The following is a 20,746-nucleotide window of genomic DNA, read 5'->3' as shown; positions in this document are numbered from 1 at the left end:
AATACTGGCAGTAGCTCTAAGTAGGTCTCAATTTTCCTCCAAGTCCTCTTTCTCATTCTCTTAAAGGATCTGAGCCTTTAGAATCTCAAAAGATATGAGAATGAAGCTTTCCTGGAGATAATAATATACATGGTAGTAGCATAAACATTTTGGGGCTAGAGAATCCTTTTTCCTCTTAAAGAGAGAAACGAAGACCCCCCCCTAAACTGTGGGGAAAAAATCATAGATATCAGCTTCTTACTGTGATAAATATGTGGGCCTTTTAAAAGGCTATATATAAATGTGCTTCAAATATTGTCCAGTTAAAAAACATTTATAAGTGGCTATGCATGTGCAAAATCTAGAAGCTTCAGAGATGGATAGACAGTTCTTACCCTAATGCTGCTCTAGTAATAGTAATGATAATAATTACTAACATCTAGTGAGACCAAGATTTGCTTGCTGGGCTATGAGCAACTGGCGTGTGTTGAGGGCCCTTATGTGACTAGCATTTGCTTTGAGCTCCCTGAATAGGCCTCCAAGGACTGTTTTGCTGATGCTTCACAGACTCTGCCTCTGAGATAACCAACAATATAACAACCTGCACAATACACTTAACTGGTTTATTTTGCAATGACTATAAAAAACAGACAGCCATTCATCTTTAGACAGAGCCACCATAAACTGCAATGATCCACCAAGATGAAAATAACATGTGGCCCGTGCCTAAGGCCTTCAGCCGTATCTCCAAGTCAATGATTAAAAAGCAACTACGCAATTTGTAAAAAATATAAAAATAAAAATGTTTCAATACTGACCCACACATTAAAGTTCAAACTCCTCCTCATGAATCACACTCCCCAGTTCTAATCCATTTCTGTTTTTCACCGATCCAGCCCCGTCGGCCAAATTCTATCATTCTCCTAAATTGAAATGCTTTACAGAAATTGCAGATACTTCTACATGGTCAGGCTTTTTCACCAGGTACCAAAAGCTGAGCCCAGCTCCTAAATGTAAGGACTGAGAGAGTTGGCTGGGCTGGACGATACATGCCAAATTTCTACCCCAAACTCTTGGGCCAAGAAATTAGCAGTGTTACAGTAAAGGGGTTTCATCCACATATTGGCATATTAGGAATGAGTGAATAGTCCTGTTCTCCCATAATTATTAGGTACCAGAAAAACAATAACTTATTACTTTGAATGCATTCCTTAATCTGGCTGGAAAACTTCTGGTTTGTGAAATAATTTAAGAGAAAATATTGCTACTTTTAAGCACATTAAGACTGCAAATACCAGTATGATAGGCTAGATTAGAGGATCCCTTTAATCGGTAGATCAGACTACCAATTATGCATACAAATTGGTGTTTTAAAAAAATATTTCCATTCAAAATATTCTCCATGGACAAATAATGACTTACAAAGCATTTACTTTATTATTTAAAAAAGTAAACTTCACAAAGTATTTAAATTGGTAAGTTTTCACCATCTACTTAAAAAAAGAATACAGAGCTACCAACTCTGCAGGGCTGTCCCTGGGAGGCTCCCACGGCTCTCCTTGTGGCCACCCTCTTCTCACCCAGCTCCCTTCCTCCATGATCCCTCCGCCACATGTTTATTGAGAGAGAACCCAGCATGGTCCTCACTGTGGCACTGCTGGCTACTGTTCTTTAGACCACTTTCTCATTCCTTCTCACAACTAACTGCTGAGAAGAATCATATCAAGTAATTTTGATGATGTACTAAATGTTTTTGAATTGCTTACTATACTTCTCAGTAACAGAGTTTCACATCTCATATATAAATATGCCTTAATCCGAAAGAGTGAATTTATACCTGAAAGCAACCTTTACAAGAACCATAGCCACCTACTCTATCTTGAGGTGGAATGCTGCTTGCTGTCTTGTGCTGTGCTTTTCTAGATACTAAATACATTAGTAATAAATACATTAGGTAATAAATACATTCCCTACTGCATTTATACTGAGCTGGTCCATTTGATGATACTATCTCTATCTGCCCTATAAAAGTGTGAGAAATGCATTGTAAGAGTTGGAAATTCACACATTTGTGTGGTTTTCAAATTGCCTTAAAATTATTCCAGAGTATTCCTGATTTCATAAATTACGCACAAATCTGTTATTATTGTTCTATATCTAAAATGCGACTTATTTATTGACAGTTTATCCTGAGATATTTAAAATAAATACATGATATTTGTCTTTCTTTGAACTAGGAGCTGAAGCTAATTTTATGCTGAAAATTCATCCTCTGAAGAAATATCCTGTGGATCTTTATTATCTGGTTGATGTCTCGGCATCAATGCACAATAATATTGAAAAATTAAATTCCATTGGAAATGATTTATCTAGAAAAATGGCATTTTTCTCCCATGACTTCCGTATTGGATTTGGTTCATACGTTGATAAAACAGTCTCACCATACATTAGCATCCACCCAGAAAGGATTCACAATCAATGCAGGTATCTAGTGTTTGAGGTGGATATCATAATGCTAAATGAAATTTTCTTCATATTAAATCTCAGTTTTTATATAAAGAAATTACTAAATTTTATATTTTTGTTTTATTAAATGAGAAGTGAAAATATTTGGAGGGGAAGTATATTCCTATCTGAAAACTTCTGAGATTATCTGTTGCTTGGGCTTTTTATTTTTTATTTTTTTCAAATATCATTCACTTTTTGTCACACATAAAACACAAATAATATGAGTAATTTTGGACAAACCTCCAATAATCAGGCTTCCATGTATATAAATACCTCTTTGAACATTCTGTATTTCTCCTTTTTGATTGCTTCAAATTTGTTGAACTAAGGTTTGTTGAATTTATACTACTTATGTTGCTAGTACTGCGTCTATTTCCCCTTACTGTATTGTGACTGTGGATTACGTTGTTACCTATGATGTGACTACTAAGCAAACTCAGCTAACACATGGAGGGTAGGTCATAAAATGAGAATTTGCATTCTAGAAAGAGCCCTTTTTCTTTTGAAAGTTCAATTCTAAATAGCATATGCCCCACTATAAAACAAAACCGACCTTAAGAATACAAGTTTCTCACAGTGGTCTAATTAGCCTGTTGAGTTTTCAGAGAGAAATATAAATGTTTAGGGCCTCCTTAATAAAACATTTCATTTTAACATCTTATTTCCTACTTCCATAAATAGCCCAGGCCACTTCATAGTAAGTACACACACTTATTACCAAAACAGTGCTGCTGTAGTGCAGCCAGGACTGAAACACTGCAGTGGGGTTCCTGAGACTTCTTCCTGTGGGGATGCACCTGAGGAATGACGCCCACTTTTTGGAACACCATGGAATTCTCAAAACAATTTTTTTTAAATACTTTTATTGATTTTAGAGAGGAAAAGAGAGGGAGAGAGAGAGAAACATCAATGATGAGAGAGAATCATTGATCGGCTGCCTCCTGCACATCCCCTACTGGGGATCGAGCCTGCAACCCAGGCATGTGCCCTTGACTGGAATTGAACCCGGGACCCTTCAGTCCGCAGGCCAATGCCCTATCCACTGAGCCAAACCAGCTAGGGCTCAAAACAATTTTAATGAACTTTGAATGTTAGTCAATAATTGCACACCAAGCATCAATTTAACAAATAGCACAATATTTTAAAATAATCTAATAATAGTATAGTATTTTCACTGAAATCCTAAATAACATTTCCCAAAAAGTGTTTTTCAGTTGTTCCATGGTCAAATGTGATAGGAAATCACTACAAATTTTTATCTCCTCTTCAAAATTAACACTGCATATTAATATAATAAAGTCCCTTAAGTGTCCTATCCTATCTAATAAAGAGGATATATGCTAATTGACTACCCCATCCTCAAAGATGGCGGTGCCCACAGCCAATAAGGAGGAAATATGCTAATTCACTGCCACACCTTCAAAGATAGCGGTGCCCAGTCCTCTCAGCCCCACCGGGGCAGCAGGCATGCGGCAAGGCCAGGCCCACCCCGCGCACCTGCCTCCTGAGTGCCCTAGTCCCCTCAGCCCCCCAGCCGCCCAGGGCCAGCCCGAGGCATAGGCAAGCCTCAGCTGTCAGCTGTCCAGCCACCCAGCGCCAGCCCGAGGCACAGGCAAGCTGCAGATGGCAGGTGCCCAGCCACCCAAAACTGCCAGAGGCTCAGGTAACCAGGGCCGGCCAAGGCTTGCGCTGCCGGCAGTGGCAACAGCAAAGGTGTGATGGGGCATTGCCTTCCCCTGGTCGCCAGGTCACCTCCAGCCCCTGAGGGCTCCCAGACTGTGAGAGGGGGCAGGCTGGGCTGAGGGACCCCCCTCCAGTGCATGAATTTTCATGCACTGGGCCTCTAGCCTATATATATAAAAGGCTAATATACTAATGTCCGACCATCCGACTAGTTGCTATGATGTTCACTGACCTCCAGGGGGCAGACTCTCAACACAGGAGCTGCTGTGAAGTACACTGGCCATTTACAGAGAAACAGCACCACAGACCTGGCACCCACAAAGCAACACTCAGCTTCCCCCAAGTGGGACACAGGCCCCACTACCACACCGGAGTGACACCCCACCAAATCGCAGCTGATGCTGCTGAGACCCCATGGTGCAAAATGCAGCCCACAGCCCAGCCCAGCCTGAAAACTGTGGCGCTGTGGGTGCCAGGTAATGATGTCACATAGTAATGCCTGGCTTCCCTAGTGACTAGCCTAGTGACTAGCCTACTTGGAGTTTCTTCAGCCCAGGAACATGACTTGCTTTATAGCCAGGTGGAAACATTTCACACTTTAACCAAATGTCTGTGAAGCATTTTCCCGTGCCTCATCTCATTTGATCCTAACAGAAGTCCTGGAGTAGATAGATAGGAGACTTGGTGGAATCCTATTTTCTTTTCATTAGCCAGAAAACAGAGATTTAGAAAGCTTAGAAACTCGACCCGACTGAAAAGAAGTAAGACATGGTGGACCTTGAAAATGACTTCAGGTTTTCTCACTGTGCAGAATATAGTCAAACACTGCTGCAGTTAAATATTTTACCCTTTGCTCTCCCTGCGTGATCTATAATAATACTCTGCTTCGTGTTGATATTTACTGCTGTGTTGCTGACAAGTACCTGAAAGAGAAATTGGGGTGCTTCACTGGCCTGGAAAAAGTTTAGCTACATCAGAAAGCAGGTCTAATTAAGCAAGTTTATTCTATCCTATATAATAAAGAGGTAATATCCAAATTGACTGTCATGCCCTCACACAAGATGGCCACCCCCATGTGGTCACAAGATTGCTGCCACAAGATGGCTGGCAGGGGAGGGCAGTTGTAGTCAACCAGGTGAGCAGAGGAGGGCAGTTAAGGGGTGACCAGGCTGGCAGGGGAGTGCAGTTGGGGGGGACCAGGCCTGCAGGAGAGGGCAGTTGGGGCAACCGGGCCTGCAGGGGAGGGCAGTTAGGGGTGACCAGGCTGACAGAAAAGGGCAGTTCAAGGCAACGAGGCCGGCAGGGGAGGGCAGTTGTGGGCGACCGGGCCGGCAGGGGAGGGCAGTTGGGGGCGATCAGGCTGACAGGCAGAGGTGGTTAGGGGTGATTAGGCTGGCAGGCTGGTGAGCAGTTAGGAGCCAGCGGTCCTGGATTGTGAGAGGGATGTCCGACTGCCAGTTTCTGGGTCGAAACCGGCAGTCAGACATCCCCTAAGGAGTCCCGGATTGGAGAGGGTGCAGGCTGGGCTGAGGGGACCCTCCTCCCTTCCATGCACAAATTTTGTGCACCAGCCCTCTAGTATATATATATAAAAGGCTAAGTTGACTCGCTTATGTGCGATATATATAAAGCTCTAGCTGGTGCCAATAGCATGCATGTGTTTCAATCTGTCAGTGTCAATCGTGAATTTGGTTGACACTTCTATTATAAAGAAAGGGAGAATAGCGATATTAAAATATTTCTTCTAATTAATTTCCTCTCAATGTGCATGAATTCATGCACCAGGCCACTAGTATTATATAAGAAACGTGTTTAATATTCTTTATTTTTTAACACCAAGTTATTATACTCCTATTTCTTACTTGCAAAGAAATATTGACCAATATTGAACTTTCCTTAGACTTTATAAAGTACGGATTTTAACTAATAAAATTTCCTTGGCAAAACAAACAAAAAAAACAAACAACTATTACCTTCTCACACCAACCACACAATTTTACTGTGAGTAATATTTTGGATCTTTGAAGGAAGCATAGCAAAACAGAATTTTCATTTCTTCTTTACCCACACAGCGACTACAATTTAGACTGTATGCCTCCCCATGGATACATCCATGTGCTATCTTTGACGGAGAACATCACTGAGTTTGAAAAAGCGGTACATAGACAGAAGATCTCTGGAAATATCGATACACCTGAAGGAGGTTTTGATGCTATGCTTCAGGCAGCTGTCTGTGAGGTAAGTTTCACACCATTGAGTGTTTGTGCAAATGCAAACTCCCCAAGAATTTGGGATTTTCATTTTCTTTTTGATTTATGGACTGAAAACATAGCATAGAAGAATACCTATATCTCTTATTCATCAGCAGTGTTACTCATTTTGGTCTATGTTTAGGACTGAGGAGCTAAATTTGGAGTGGGTTATAAATAGGAAAAGATAAAAGGGAAAGATTAACTTATGTACTTGGAAAATCCTTTCCAAAAGGGTTGCGCTTTTCACTCACCACCAGGAAGCACCTGCTGTCCTATGCACATCATGTTGGGTGTTCTGCACTTCTTATACCTGGCTTGTCTTCACTGGGGGATCACAGAAATCTCTAGCCAAGAACTATTGTGGCCAGTGGCTGTAGTAAAATAGAGAATATACAAATAAAAGTTAATTCTATTTATGAGACAGCATTGTATTTCTGAACATCCTTCCAGCCTGACTTGATGTCTGGGCATGTGAATTTATTGTTTACTTGAGAGAAAGACCATGGTACAAATCTATGTTATTGTACGAAGTCTAATTACATGTTTCTTTTAAGAGTCATATTGGATGGCGAAAAGAAGCTAAAAGATTGCTGCTGGTGATGACTGATCAGACATCTCATCTTGCTCTTGATAGCAAATTGGCAGGCATAGTGGTGCCAAATGATGGAAACTGCCATCTGAAAAACAACGTCTACGTCAGATCAACAAGCATGGTAATGTAGCTGTAGCCTCTTAGTAGTCATGACTATTTATTTGAAGCATAAGTTTAAGTGGGCAATTCAGCTATTCCTGTACCAAGAAATTACCTCAAGGAGCATCATACATAGTTAGGATAAGCCATGAGAGAGAAGTTCTAGAACAATGAAATATAAAGCTAAAATACTTTGACAACATCTAGCTGACTTTCTGATGTGCTACAAAGCACTATATTTATAAAAACAAAAGTGATAGAAGAGCTTACTTTTTATGCACTTGAAGGACCCTAAAATATATGTGTGTTTACATATATAACTTTGCTTTATATAAATAAACTAGTTCTTCGGGGTTAGTATCTAAAAACATATGAAGGATTGGTAAGAAAAGTGTCTTTGGCCTGAGGACGCCTCACAATATAACAGGTAGAATCTAAGTAGAGCTGGGATTTTTTTTTTTTGGGGGGGGGAGTAAAATAAGGCCAGCTTTCTATATTCTATATCTCACTCCTTCCCTATGAAGCTTATCTATATTTAGGGACTTTTCTTTTTAATCAGAAAATATCTGGATTGCTTCCTGAGGGTGTTTCAGCTCTGAGTCACATATTTACATATACTCTCCTAGTATCATATCTTTCCCAGCATTATTTATGCTACATGTAGAAAATCAACTGCAGAAAGCATCATTTATTTCTGACATTGACACATATTTATACATTCATACAAATATTAGAACAGAAACTTCCAAACTTTCTCAGATCTTCGTACTCTAGTGTCTCAGTAATTTTTCCCCTGGTGCCATTAAGCCAAAACAAAAACCAAACCAAACCAAACAAAAAACCTGACCATTCTGTTTTTTAAGTAGTCAAGTCCAAAAACCTTAACTATTTATGTCTTAAAAACTTAGCAGTCAGTTAAAATATACATTATGAAACTCATATACATATATTTGTGTCCTTCTTAGTAAATCAGTTACTAATGGGAACTTCCAAGCCTTGGAATCAGATTGGACATGGCCGCCCTCATTTCCTGTTTCTCACTGATTTTCATTCTGCCCAGCTTTGCAAAGACACAGTGTCTTCTAAAGGAACCAAGCCAAAGGTAGTCTTAAAACTGTGAACTACATCCAGGTACCTGAGAGATGCCAAGTATCACTGTGTTTCCCTTAAAAATGTAAGACATTTCCAGGCACCCTGTTGAGTGTACTGCAGTACTCCAAGACACCTCCTGCCCAGTTTGGGAACTGCAATATTTAAAGCATATAAATTATGCTGAAAAGTGTGTGGTTCCCATGAGTAAAATTTAAATTGTTTAAATTTAGTTAATGTGGAACATCTTACCAGACTTATTCAAAGTCTAGAGGAGCAATTGCACTACGGCATAAAACAAGTTCAACCCTTGGTTGGTTTAGTCTCTTGAAGGCAGCCTCAAATTTTAAAGATTTTAAAAGTTAACTATAGAGTTTGAATTTAAAAAGGTAGGGTTTGGAGTTATTTCAGCTGTCTTTCCCTTTGTTAATTCTCTTCTACTCAGCCACATTTCACTTTGGTTGACACATCCATTTCAATTTAGTCATTTCTTATCTTTCCTTCCTTCTAGTTAACCTCTTTTAATCCGAGATGGAATTTCAATTTGTTTTCTTGGGAGTGGAAAAGACAAGAGGAATTATTCTATTGTGAAACAAGGAGAAGCTTATCTTAAAAATAAAAACAATAATCACATTATTCTCAAATTGCAATGCATTATTCTTTTGAAGTCTTGCCAAGTCACTGAAGTCATCTCTCCATAATTGCATTTTAGAGGGTGCTGTTGCTCATCTAGGAAGGATTCCTTAAGGCAAAGAAATGCTCTCATAATTTTAGACATATGCCACGCCATATAACCTTATGGAAATTAATTATAACTCTGGTGGAATTTTACAAAGTATTAGGGCTTTTATGACAACAGGAATTTGTATAATCTATTTAGTCTCAAGATAATAATAACAGTATTTCTAATATGGCCAAAATAAAGTATATAATAAAAATTTTCACCTCACTTCATGATTCCTATTTTATTTATCTCTGTTTAACATTGCATAAAAATGTAACTTTTTTAATTAATTAGAGAGATAATTTTATAATGTTAGCACTTTTGGGCGTTATGAACATGCACAATCAGGAAAGTAAAGGAACTGTCCCCCAGGCAGAATACTCCAGAAGAGTTTTACTAATAAGTCCATGTGCAGTAGGTTTTTTTAAAATATTGTTACAACTTTTAAAACTAACAACATGCCCGTTATCAGCTGATTGCTCTCTGAACTATCTGCTTTAAATTGTAAATGTCGTGAGAACAATAATGACTTCAGAAACTTCAGAATAGACCTAATTTTGAATGCTTCTCATACGAGCAGTAAGTAACCAGGAAATGATCTCTGCAAACAATATCTAGTTTATTTTTTCTTTTAAATTGAAAGCAAAAGTTGCACACAGAATCAAATTGGCCAGGCTTACACTAGCACTGCTTTTATAATGGCTCTGATAATGAGAAAAAAGTAATGGTTTGCCTCAGTGACACAATGGAAACAAAATTTGATGAAAATATTTATGAATTGCAGTGTTCCAATTAAATTATGTTTCAGTTCACAGTTAAGCATAAAACATTTTAGTACTACTCAGTGATTGACAAGCATATAACAATTATTAGTCCATGTCCCTCACCTCAGTAACTAGGACATCATGATTACAATTGATACTGGGTCAGGCAGGAGCCACAAACTCAAATGCTTCAGGGGCCAGTTACCAAGGGTACATAAATCAGACAAGTCAAACAAAGCATATCCAAGAGCCCAATGTCTAGCCTTTAGTAATGGCATCAAAATGTGTTTCATTAAGTTTTTTAGTGAAAGCTGTTTTTTATTAGGCAGTCATTGTGTGGTGTTTGTCCCTTACATTTACACACCACCACCCAACAACTCAGTGAGGTGCAGATATTGCTATCACCTTCATTTTATAAATGGGAAAACGGAAACAGTAAAAGGATCAGGAACTTGCGTGTGGTCAGACAGCCCAGTCCTAATCAGTATTGCCTATGGTAAATGCCAAGCAGTGTGACATCAGGACATGAGCTGCTACTGACCGCTAATGTAAGCTGCTTAATTAGAGAATGGTAAGTAAAAGCCTTTACACATGGTAACACGTTTAATTTCCATCATAACTCTGAGAGGTAGATACTGGTATTTATACCTCTTTTATACATAAGGAAACTGGATCACAGAGAGGTTAAGACAGCTGGCCAGTGTTACATAGCTAGTAATTGCAGAAGCAGGAGTTGAGGTCCCAAAATTGTCTGTTTTCAGAGACCCTGCTGATGGTATGGTTCTCAACTGGAGTGATTCTGTCCACCAGAGGACATCTCAATGTCCAGAGACATTTTGCCTGTTACAACTGGGAGAGGTGGGAGAAATTAGCATCTAGTAAATAGAGGCCACAGATGTTGCTAAATCTCCTCCACTACACAGGACAGACCCCCAACCACAACACAGAATACCTGGCTCGCGAATGTCACTAGTGTCACTGATGAGAAACCCTGGTCTATGCAATTTTACTGTGTAGACATGTACATAGAAAATAGGCTGAGGACACATAATGTAAAGTCTTCATTTCTAAATAAATCTCTGTTGTAAGATTGCTTTCATGTTGTCTCTTTCCTCTAAAAAGTAAACTGTAAAAAATAGTCCAGATGATTGAGAACTTGAACGAAGGCATTGGGGCTTGGGGGGGGCATATCATGATATTCAATACTACAAATTCTATATTATTTTACAAAATTTTTTTATGAATCTCACTTTTATGAAGAGAATTTTAAACCGTTCTTTTTTTGCCACTACATATGCACATATTAAAATCCTCCCATAGCCCGGCCAGCATGGCTCAGTGGCTGAGCGTCAATCCATGAATCAGGAGGTCATGGTTCAATTTCCTGTCAGGGCACATGCCTGGGTTGTGGGCTCGATCCCTAGTTAGGTGGTGGTGGTGTGTGGGGTGGGGGGGGGCTCTCATCATTGATGTTTCTGTCTCTCCCTCTCCTTTCCTCTCTGAAATCAATAAAAATATATTTTAAAAATTCTCCCATAAATCACTACACAGATATCTCTTTAACCAAAATTGCTTTCAACAAATCTTTCTTACCCCTTCCCTCTGACATTTTAAAGTCATTTCCCACAAGTCACAATGAAGGTGTTGGTGAAGAAGAAAAATGTGAAAGAATCCTTTTGCCCTTAATTACATTGCAGCTGTCTTGGCACACTGCTTTCCCTTCTTCCAGGAATGCCTGTTATCACTATTAATTATTCTCAGAGTTTAGAGAAACAATGTGTGATGGGTTAGAGTAGACGAAGGGGGAGTCAGAGAAGAGGAGCAGTGACGTCACCACAACAGCTGGCTGAGTGGGAGTGTTCCTGCTAGTGAAATACTAGACATAAAAGATAAAATACTTAAAAGATAATGTGCTTCATGGAGAAAAGGGGAAGGGGTTTCAACGATGGCCATTAATCCACAACTCTCCTGTCAACAGTGGTTTATTTAAACATCTGTTAAGCATTTGTAATTTTAACAAATCTGCATCAAGGTACTTGGAATTTTCTTTTAAAACAGATTTATTTCTAGGGTTCAAAATAAATGTGTTCTTTTAAGCTTAAAAGTCCAGTTGACCTTTTTTTTAATGAGCTTTTGACCAAACTAGAACTTTCTTGATTTAAATTTTGTGTACTTTTGGTCAACGTGACTTCCTGTTTTTGGAAGGGGAAAGAGATTAAGAAGGCTTCAAAAGCTGCTTATATCTTGGACTGTGAGTTTAGTATAAGCTAGTTTAAAAACATATGGGTTTAATTTTCCTTAAAATATGAATGGTTTTAAAAATTAAGAAGGGGGAATGCTTGGCAAATTGTGATTATTTTTTGTCAAAGCAAAAATATTTGAAAAGTAGTTGCTGCCATTTAGAAATACTCCCAATACAGCTAGACTTGCCTTTCCTTTACTTGTTGTCTTTAATTTACTAGCATTATGCAAACTATCATGCATCTATTTTAAGAGTATACATATTATTAGGAACAAGGAATAAGAATTTATCTGGTAGGATTTATATTTGAGGGATTATTTTTGCATTACCTTAAATTTATATTTTATGAATTGCTCTGGGCAAAACTGTTCTTATGGAAATCCATGTGCTAATACTTTTTTAACTTCTTCATGAATTGGCTTCATATCACATTTAAATGCAGTTCATGAAAATTTGATTTGCTTCTACCACAGCAATTATAAATTATATACCAAAAAAAGCATATGTGTTATGGTTATTATCTTAGTCCATTTGGGCTGCTGTAACAAAAACCCATAAACTGGTGTTTTTTTAATATTATATTGATTTTTTACAGATAGAAAGGGAGAGGGATAGAGTTAGAAACATCGATGAGAGAGAAACATCAATCAGCTGCCTCCTGCACACTCCCCACTGGGGATGTGCCTGCAACCAAGGCCCTTGACCAGAATCAAACCCTTCAGTCCACAGGCCAACGCTCTATCTCCTGAGCCAAACCAGTTAGGGCTGGGGGGCTTATTAATAACATAAATGTTACAGTTCTGGGGAGTGGTTAGTCCAGGAACAAGGCACTGGCAGATTCAGGGTCTGGTGAGAGCTTACTATCTATTTCATAGGCGACACTTCTAGCTGTAAGCTCGCATGGTGAGCTTTTTCTACTGGCCCTCTTTTATAAGGGAACTAATCCATTCATGAGGGCTCCACCTTCATGACATAATCATATCCCAAAGGCCCTCCTCCCAATACCATCACCTTGAGGGTTAGGATTTCAAGACATAAATTTGTGGAGGGAGACACAAATATTCAGATCATAGCAATTGCTCATGTTAGTGATAGTATTTTAAGCACAAGGCTATCTTCTATGACTTTGTATATACATTTAATATATGGGTCACAGAACTTAGGCTATAAGCAAAATTAACAAAATTAGTTTTTTACTAAGTTCACTTATTTGTCAAAATACAGAAATGTTAACCAAGATTGTTTAACAAAAGTTTCCCTTAAACAAACACAATTAGAATTGGAGGCTAGAAGGGGGAATAAAAACTACATAGTTTTTTGAACTTGGGCCACATGATACTAATTAGGCTCAGTCACAAGATCCATGGCTAATGTAACTAGGCACCAATGGGCAGGTAAAGTTTGACATCACCTCTCTGAGAGGTGTGTGGTATGAAGTTGTTACTTGAGATGATGAGTTTAATTTCTAGAAGAGCATTTACAGAAAGAAAAAATATCAAGTACAATATCTAACAATATCACTAGATGTAGCAATTTCCAAGTTGTCATATTTCTCATATATACTAAAATAAATTTTATTCCCCTTCTACTCATCCCAAGCTTTCTCACTACTACAAGGAATGTCACAGTTGGCTCTATGTAAGTTTTATTTATCAAAGTAAAACAGATTTATTATATATATAACAAAAAGTTTAAGTAGAATAATATGTTGAGAGATCTGTAACCTATTGAGGGAAGTAAAATCATGATAATTGCTATTAGTTTGAGTACCTACTCTATGAAAGAAGCTGCACTAAATAGTTCACATACTATTGTTATCTTTTTCATCTTGCCAGCAATCATGGAATCAGATACCATTCACATGTTAGAGAGGATGGACCTAAGATAGAACTTTTATCATAAAGTGACAACTTGGAATTTGAGTACAGGGTTTTCTGCTTTTAAACAGAATTTGTACTATATCATGTTATATATCTTGATATATAACATGATATATATATTAGTATGTATGGGTGTATATTTGTGTATGCATAGGCACATATTTGCCTTTAAACACTTTTATTGAATTTTGCCTCAGAGTGTGATCGTCACTAATATATCTGTCTGAATATTAAATTATCTTTCAGTTATATCACTTTGATCACAATGTTAATCTAAAGAGGCACTTAATACTTTGTGTACTATGTTGAATTCATCCCTTTTCATTAGACAAATGCTATATGCTTTCATGGAGCTTTTGTCTATAAAATATTCTTTAATACATTAAAGAATGTATTAGATGTTGATCTTATTTTTTTAAACAATTTAAATGTCTCCAGTAAAACCATAACCCTTCCCAACAAAACACATTTTTATGTCAGTCATGTGGTTTCCTTCCTAAGAAATGTTTGGATATGTGTGGGATCAAGCTACTAAAGTTCACTCCCTTCTTTATTTCATTGTCCATTAACAGGAACATCCCTCGCTAGGCCAACTCTCAGAAAAGTTAATAGACAACAACATTAATGTCATCTTTGCAGTTCAAGGAAAACAGTTCCATTGGTATAAGGTATGTTCATTCCCAAATACAAAAATTAAAATGTTTGCTTTGGTAGTTGAAACTAGAATACTTCTTTGAACCCCAGGTAAGAATTCTAGAGTATTCTGAATACTGTATTAACTAATGTATACTACACAGTGTCTTAAGTTAACATGAAGTATAAATTTTCTGTATAGCAACTAGAATAAAGTGTGGGCACTGATACTTAGTGTGGTACTAATGGTGACAATAATGTAAAAAGTAGTTCACGCTCGAGCTACACCTTTACATCCAAGGTCCTGCTTATGTGCTAGTCCATGGTAAGATCCTTATAATAGACTAGAGGCCTGATATACGAAGATTCGTGCAAGAATGGGCCTTCCTTCCCCTGGCTGCCGGCACCGCCTTCCCGCCAGCCCGGAGCCGCCTTTCTGCCTTTGCTCTGGCCCGGAGCCACCTTTCTGCCTTTCCACGCTGCCCAGAGGCCCAGAGCTGCTGGGGCAGTGCAGAACACCTGAGTCATCGCCATGGCGATGATGCAAGCATCCCACCCTGCCCCCAGCCGCAGGGCACCTGCATATCAAATTAACCCACCATCTTTGTTGGGTTAATTTGCATACTCACTCCTGATTAGCTGGTGGGCGTCACGAAGGTACAGTCAATTCACATCTTTTTCTTTTATTAGTGTAGACTAGAGGCCCGGTGCATGAATTCGTGCACCAGTGGGGTCCCTCAGCCTGGCCGGTGGGATAAGGCCGAAACCGGCTCTCCAACATCCCCCAAGGAGTCCCAGATTGTAAGAGGGCACAGGCCAGGCCAAGGGACCCCACCAGTGCATGATCAGGGCCGGGTAGAGACATGGGATGTTGGCCAGCCAGGGAGGGACTGCAGGAGGGCTCCAGGGCATGTACAGCCCGTCTCGCTCAGTACCGATCTGCCGGACCCCAGCAGCAAGCTAACCTACCAGTCGGAGCGTCTGCCCCCTGGTGGTCAGTGCACGTCATAGCACTGGTCGACTGTCTGCCCCCTGGTGCTCAGTGCACGTCAAAGCGAGCAGTTGAGTGGCCTTAGTATATTATTAACATATTACGCTTTGATTGGTTGAACCGCCAACCAGATGACTGGACACTTAGCATATTAGGCTTTTATTATATAGGATTATGTTGGGGAATATCAACTTGTTAATAGCAGCAGCTTACCTAGATTTGGTCAAGGTCATCCAAAAAAAAAGAACAAGAGGAGCCATGGAAGTGGCTGACCAGCCAGAGCCTCCCCACATAAGAATAAGTTTGTGTCCAGAATCCTTCTGGCTAGGAGAGACCCACAAGCAGAATAGACATTTAGCAGCTATGTCACTCTGGCAGCACCACAGGACCACCATCCCCCTCCACCAACACTATTCTTCTGTGCCCTACTGTAGCTTGCTTTTTGCAATCTTAGGTTCTTTCTTCCAAGAAACCCTTTTTTTCTTCATTTCCATGATGCTGTGATACCCTAATTTTCATTGCACATGTCTGTTCTTGGATTTTCTTCAACTCCTTTGTCATCCTTGTTCTTCCTTGCTCCTGATGCCTTTTACTTATTTTTTTAATACTTCAGATAAACTACATTTTCACTTGACTTCAATATATACTTGAACCCATTTCCATTTGCCTGAAGCTCAAATTCCATTCTCCACCAGCTTCCATAATACCTGGCTACTTATCATATTGACCATATGAAAGCACTACTTTAATCATACTCCTTCTTTCCTTAGAAATCTATAGTGAAACTTTATTTAATTCACTGTTTTCCCAAATGTATATACCTGACCCCCCTTTTAATGTAACAACCATTAACATCCACAGAAGTAGGACTCTTGCCCAAATCCAATGCCCAAACCACTTTATTAATGACAGTAACAGCTTCCACTTATTGAATACTTATTATTGTCAGGCACCAAGTTTATTAACTCACTTAATATTCTTAACAACTCTTAATAATGAGGGTAGTATAAATAATATGCCCAATTGTAAAGATGAGGAAACACATTTAGATTTATTTAAATCACAAGTGTGACCAAAGTGCTCCCTAAAATAAAATATTCCCAGGATTCCCTCTGATTTAAAGGATCAAGTCTTTAATATAGCATAAGAGACCATCTGGTCCCTGCTTGCCTCTCTGGACTCATCCTCCATTATTTTTGCCTTACATCTGTCCCTCCAGCCATGCTTCTAATTTTCCTGGGCACACCATTCACCAAGCTCTTTCTATCATTTGTGCCAATGTTCTTGCCATGCACCCACCATGCCTGGAAGCCCTTCTCCCTTGTTACTTGACTAAATCTTACTCATCCTTTAAGATACAGCTCATATGTCACCTCCTCCAGCAAGCAGTCCCTGTCAACCTTCCGCAACCCTCAAATGCTTCCTGGATATCCCTCCCATTAGGGTCTGTGCATTCATTCTTTTGCTTCATGTGGACATTGTTTTGTGAAATTGTCATTTATGCACCAGTGGGATCCTTAAGAATGGAAAGTAAGTGGCCTAGCAATTTAGCGTTTCCAATGTGGTACACAATAGGTGCTCAACAAAGGTTTTACAAATAGATTTAAAAATGTACAGGAATACATTTTCCCTATTACCTACAATTCCAAGTTGATAGTGTCTATGTAGTGGCTGGCATACAGCAGGAACTTAATACTTATGAATGATAAAAATGAGTGTATAAATGGATTTCAAGGCTTTCCATAATCTGGTTCCTTGTAGGTTAGTTATGCATCCTTCACTCTAATCAGACTGGTTTCTTCTCTGTTCTTATTTTATCTATAATTCAGATAAACCCTTAAGGCTTTGCTAATTCTTTTTCTCACCAGGAATACCTACAGTCTTCTCCATAATTATTCAGTAATTAAGAAGATCCATCAAGAACACCTACCAAATGAAGCTTCCCCTTGTAACTATTATTTTTTCTCCAGTCTGGGCCAACATGTGATAAAGTTCATTCCATGAAACAGTCATTCTACAAAATGTTTATATATGTTACATAAGAAAAGAATTTTGTAATTAAAGAAATGGTGGGAGCCCGGCTGGTGTGGCTCAGAGGTTGAGTGTCAACCTATGAATCAGGAGGTCACAGTTCAATTCCTGGTCAGGGTCCATGCCCGGGTTGAGGGCTCGATTCCCTGAAGGGGGCATGCAGAAGGCAGCTGATCAATGATTCTTTCTCATCATTGATGTTTCTGTCTCTCTCCCTCACCCGTCCTCTCTTAAATAACAATATATATTATTTTTTTTTAAGAAATGGTAGGAAATGCTGCACTAAATAATGCTAAATCATTTCTGAATTGCAGGACTTCTCTGAACCTTCAATTTGCAAGTGTACATTTTGAGTCTCTAAGTGAAAGAAACCATGTGTAGAACTTGGCAAACTTATCTTCCCTTAGGACCCTTTCATGTTTAAAATCTCTTGAAACTATGTTCCATGGAATATACTTTGAGAAATGCTGGTCTGTACTTTGATTGGGTTTTAGGTCAGCATGTAATTTGTACATTCACACACACTCTTGCATATACACATATACACATATACACACCATTTTCTTTTCTCATATTTTTTGATTCATGTAATGTCACCGCTCACTGGTAACTACAAGAATTTTCTCACTTGTTGATTGCTAAACCATTGCATATGATTGTCATTAATAAATTTTATTGGTATATATTCTAGGACCTTCTACCCCTCTTGCCTGGTACCATTGCTGGTGAAATAGAATCCAAGGCTGCAAACCTTAATAATTTGGTAGTAGAAGCCTATCAGGTATGTACACATATATTCCAAATAATTTTTAACCCCAGTTTCTATGACAAGTTACAAACTAGTGCCGTATCATCTTGAAAGGTGTGGTAGGAAGAACATTACATTTAGAATTGAGAACCTAATTCAGCCCTGGCTCTCCCATTGACGAGCCATGGAACCTTGCGGGGAAAGTCACAGGTATGTGCCTCAGTGTGTCTCACTGACAATAAACCCAGGTTGGGCTGCAGGCAATCTAAATTTCCTTCCAAATCAAACATTCAGTGAGTCACCAAATCAAGACTATAGAATATACTTTATACCAAGAAATTTCACAACTTCCTATATCATAAAGATAAAGTAAGAAACCCATACTGGTATATAAAGTGGCAACCTGTCAAATAAAATGAATACCTGGGATATAGAGATTACTAAGAGGGTTTCCTTGTCCAATCAATTATTTTAGCAGTTTTATGAAACTAGTTTGAGCAAAAGGATCACCTTAAGAGATATTCTATTTTATTGACAGTTGTATGCTGTCCCCAGGCTGTGAAGAGTGGATGCCAAATGCCAAGATATAAAGAAACATCTGCTCTTTCAACCTATGTCATTCCTGAAAAGAATTCTCTGTTAGGATGTTGTTATAATAGTGACTGTTACTTTAATTCCACTAAGAACCAGTTACTTTCCACATGTGACCTCATTTAATCTGCACACCTGACCTATAAGGCAGGGATTAGTATTCCCATTACGCATTTGTAGACCCCCAAAGAAGCTAAGCAAATTAACCAAAGGTCAAACAACTAACAAGCAGAAGAAGCAGGAATAGAATCCAGGTCTTCCTTAACCCCAGGCCCCAAGTGATGCCACCCATTTTGTTTTGTTTTGTTTTCATTTTACATAGCATCCAAAGACGTGCTTTATTATACCTTAAATTTATGGACCATTAATCAAGTCTCACTTCCCAAATTTCTCTCATTCCCTTTCTGACACAGTAGAGTTGAATAGCGGAAATAGTAGCCCAAGCATTGTGAGAAATCCCAGGCTTCTCATTTTCTCCATGTAACATCTGCCTTCAACTCGGGTACAGATGGGAAAGACAGAAAGTAGACACAGGATAGAAAATGAAGGACTTGTTTAAACTTCCTTTTTTAAAAAAGAAAAATTAATCTTGTGAAAAAAGTTTTTAAAGGAAAATAAATCCTGTGAGATTTTTTTTTTTTTACCAAAAAGTTGTTTGTATATCTGAAAATACATTGAAGTAAGGAAGTGTATTTTTAATTCTATTTCTTTCTCACTGTTACCAATGAACATTAGGACTGGCGAAGCTTCTTATCAAAGAAAATCAACTGTGTGTACAATTCATTCCCATCCATAGTTTGTTCTCAAGAATAATCAAAATAAGGAAGGAGTTCACAGTATTAGAAGCCACCATAGTTTTTATAATATGAATCCACTTATTACCCCCAAACAACTAATATAAATTGACAGACTTGCCTGGGTATCAGGCTGCACCAATGAAAAGGAAACAGCAGCATTTGGTTTTAGGTTTCTTATTTGCATAGGGTAAGTATGTGAAGCCTTAAGCTAATTGCAGTTCTGATTAACCTTAAACAAGGGAAAAATACTAGTAAATCGAACAAAAACTTACTCTGGCTAAGTAATCTCCTTGAGTTGAGATTCTGTTATTATTTTATATATCTATATTTTCAAAATGCTTCTGAAATTTCATTTTGTTTTCACAGTCCAACAGAAACAATTCACAATTCATTGATGGAAAAAAAGAATAAAAATATTTTCATTCTAACTTTTCACTTTATTTTTAAGAATTTTATAAAAGTACATACAAATTTAGTACATGGTGAATGTAATTACATTTTATTTTTTATCTTTTACATCAACACCACCAGAATTAAAATGACATAAAAATTATAACTCTAGCCCTAACCGATTTGGCTCAGTGGATAGAGTGTCGGCCTGCGAACTGAAGGGTCCCAGGTTTGATTCTGGTCAAGGGCATGTACCTTGGTTGCGGGCACATCCCCAGTAGGGGGTGTGCAGGAGGCAGCTGATCGATGTTTCTCTCTCATCGATGTTTCTAACTCTCTGTCCCTCTCCCTTCCTCTCTGTAAAAAAAATCAATAAAATATATTTTTTAAAAATCATAACTCTAAAAACAATAGTAATTTAGCTGAAATTAAGGGAAAATATATTGAATAAAACAATTATACATTACAAAAAATAAATTCTACCTCTGTACCTTTCAGTCATTAAAAGTGAAGCTTAAGACTGTGTTTGCAGCTTAACTTCTAAATGCCAAAACTGGTCAACATTTTAGATATTTATCTTCAATACCCTTCTTGAAAACATTGGTATAATAGCTCAAGGTTTTAAGAGAAGCAGAATTTCAGAAGGGCACTCAGAATATGAGGAATTTCCTTCTGATCCGTCAAACCATCACCATATCAACCCCATTTGTATACCATTAGAAGTTCCTGTTGGTTTGCCAAAATTGTTCAATT

The 20,746-nt window shown here is 38.4% G+C and overlaps 1 protein-coding gene across 2 annotated transcripts in view; it reads left to right on the top strand.

The window, feature by feature from the left end:
* ITGB8 (integrin subunit beta 8) overlaps nt 1-20,746 on the top strand; it is an 85,420-nt gene that overhangs the window by 41,264 nt on the left and 23,410 nt on the right. For both annotated transcript variants that reach the window (XM_079785891.1, XM_079785892.1), the window contains exons 4-8: nt 2,217-2,463; nt 6,243-6,408; nt 6,977-7,135; nt 14,385-14,480; nt 18,159-18,248. In XM_079785891.1, the coding sequence (XP_079642017.1) occupies nt 2,217-2,463; nt 6,243-6,408; nt 6,977-7,135; nt 14,385-14,480; nt 18,159-18,248 (758 nt within the window). The remainder of the gene's footprint in view (nt 1-2,216; nt 2,464-6,242; nt 6,409-6,976; nt 7,136-14,384; nt 14,481-18,158; nt 18,249-20,746) is intronic.

This window comes from Cnephaeus nilssonii (assembly GCF_951640355.1).
Source record: "Cnephaeus nilssonii genome assembly, chromosome: 12".
NCBI lineage: Eukaryota > Metazoa > Chordata > Mammalia > Chiroptera > Vespertilionidae > Cnephaeus > Cnephaeus nilssonii.
Note: the sequence above shows the minus strand (reverse complement) of the source record. Positions and strands in the feature narration are given on the sequence as shown.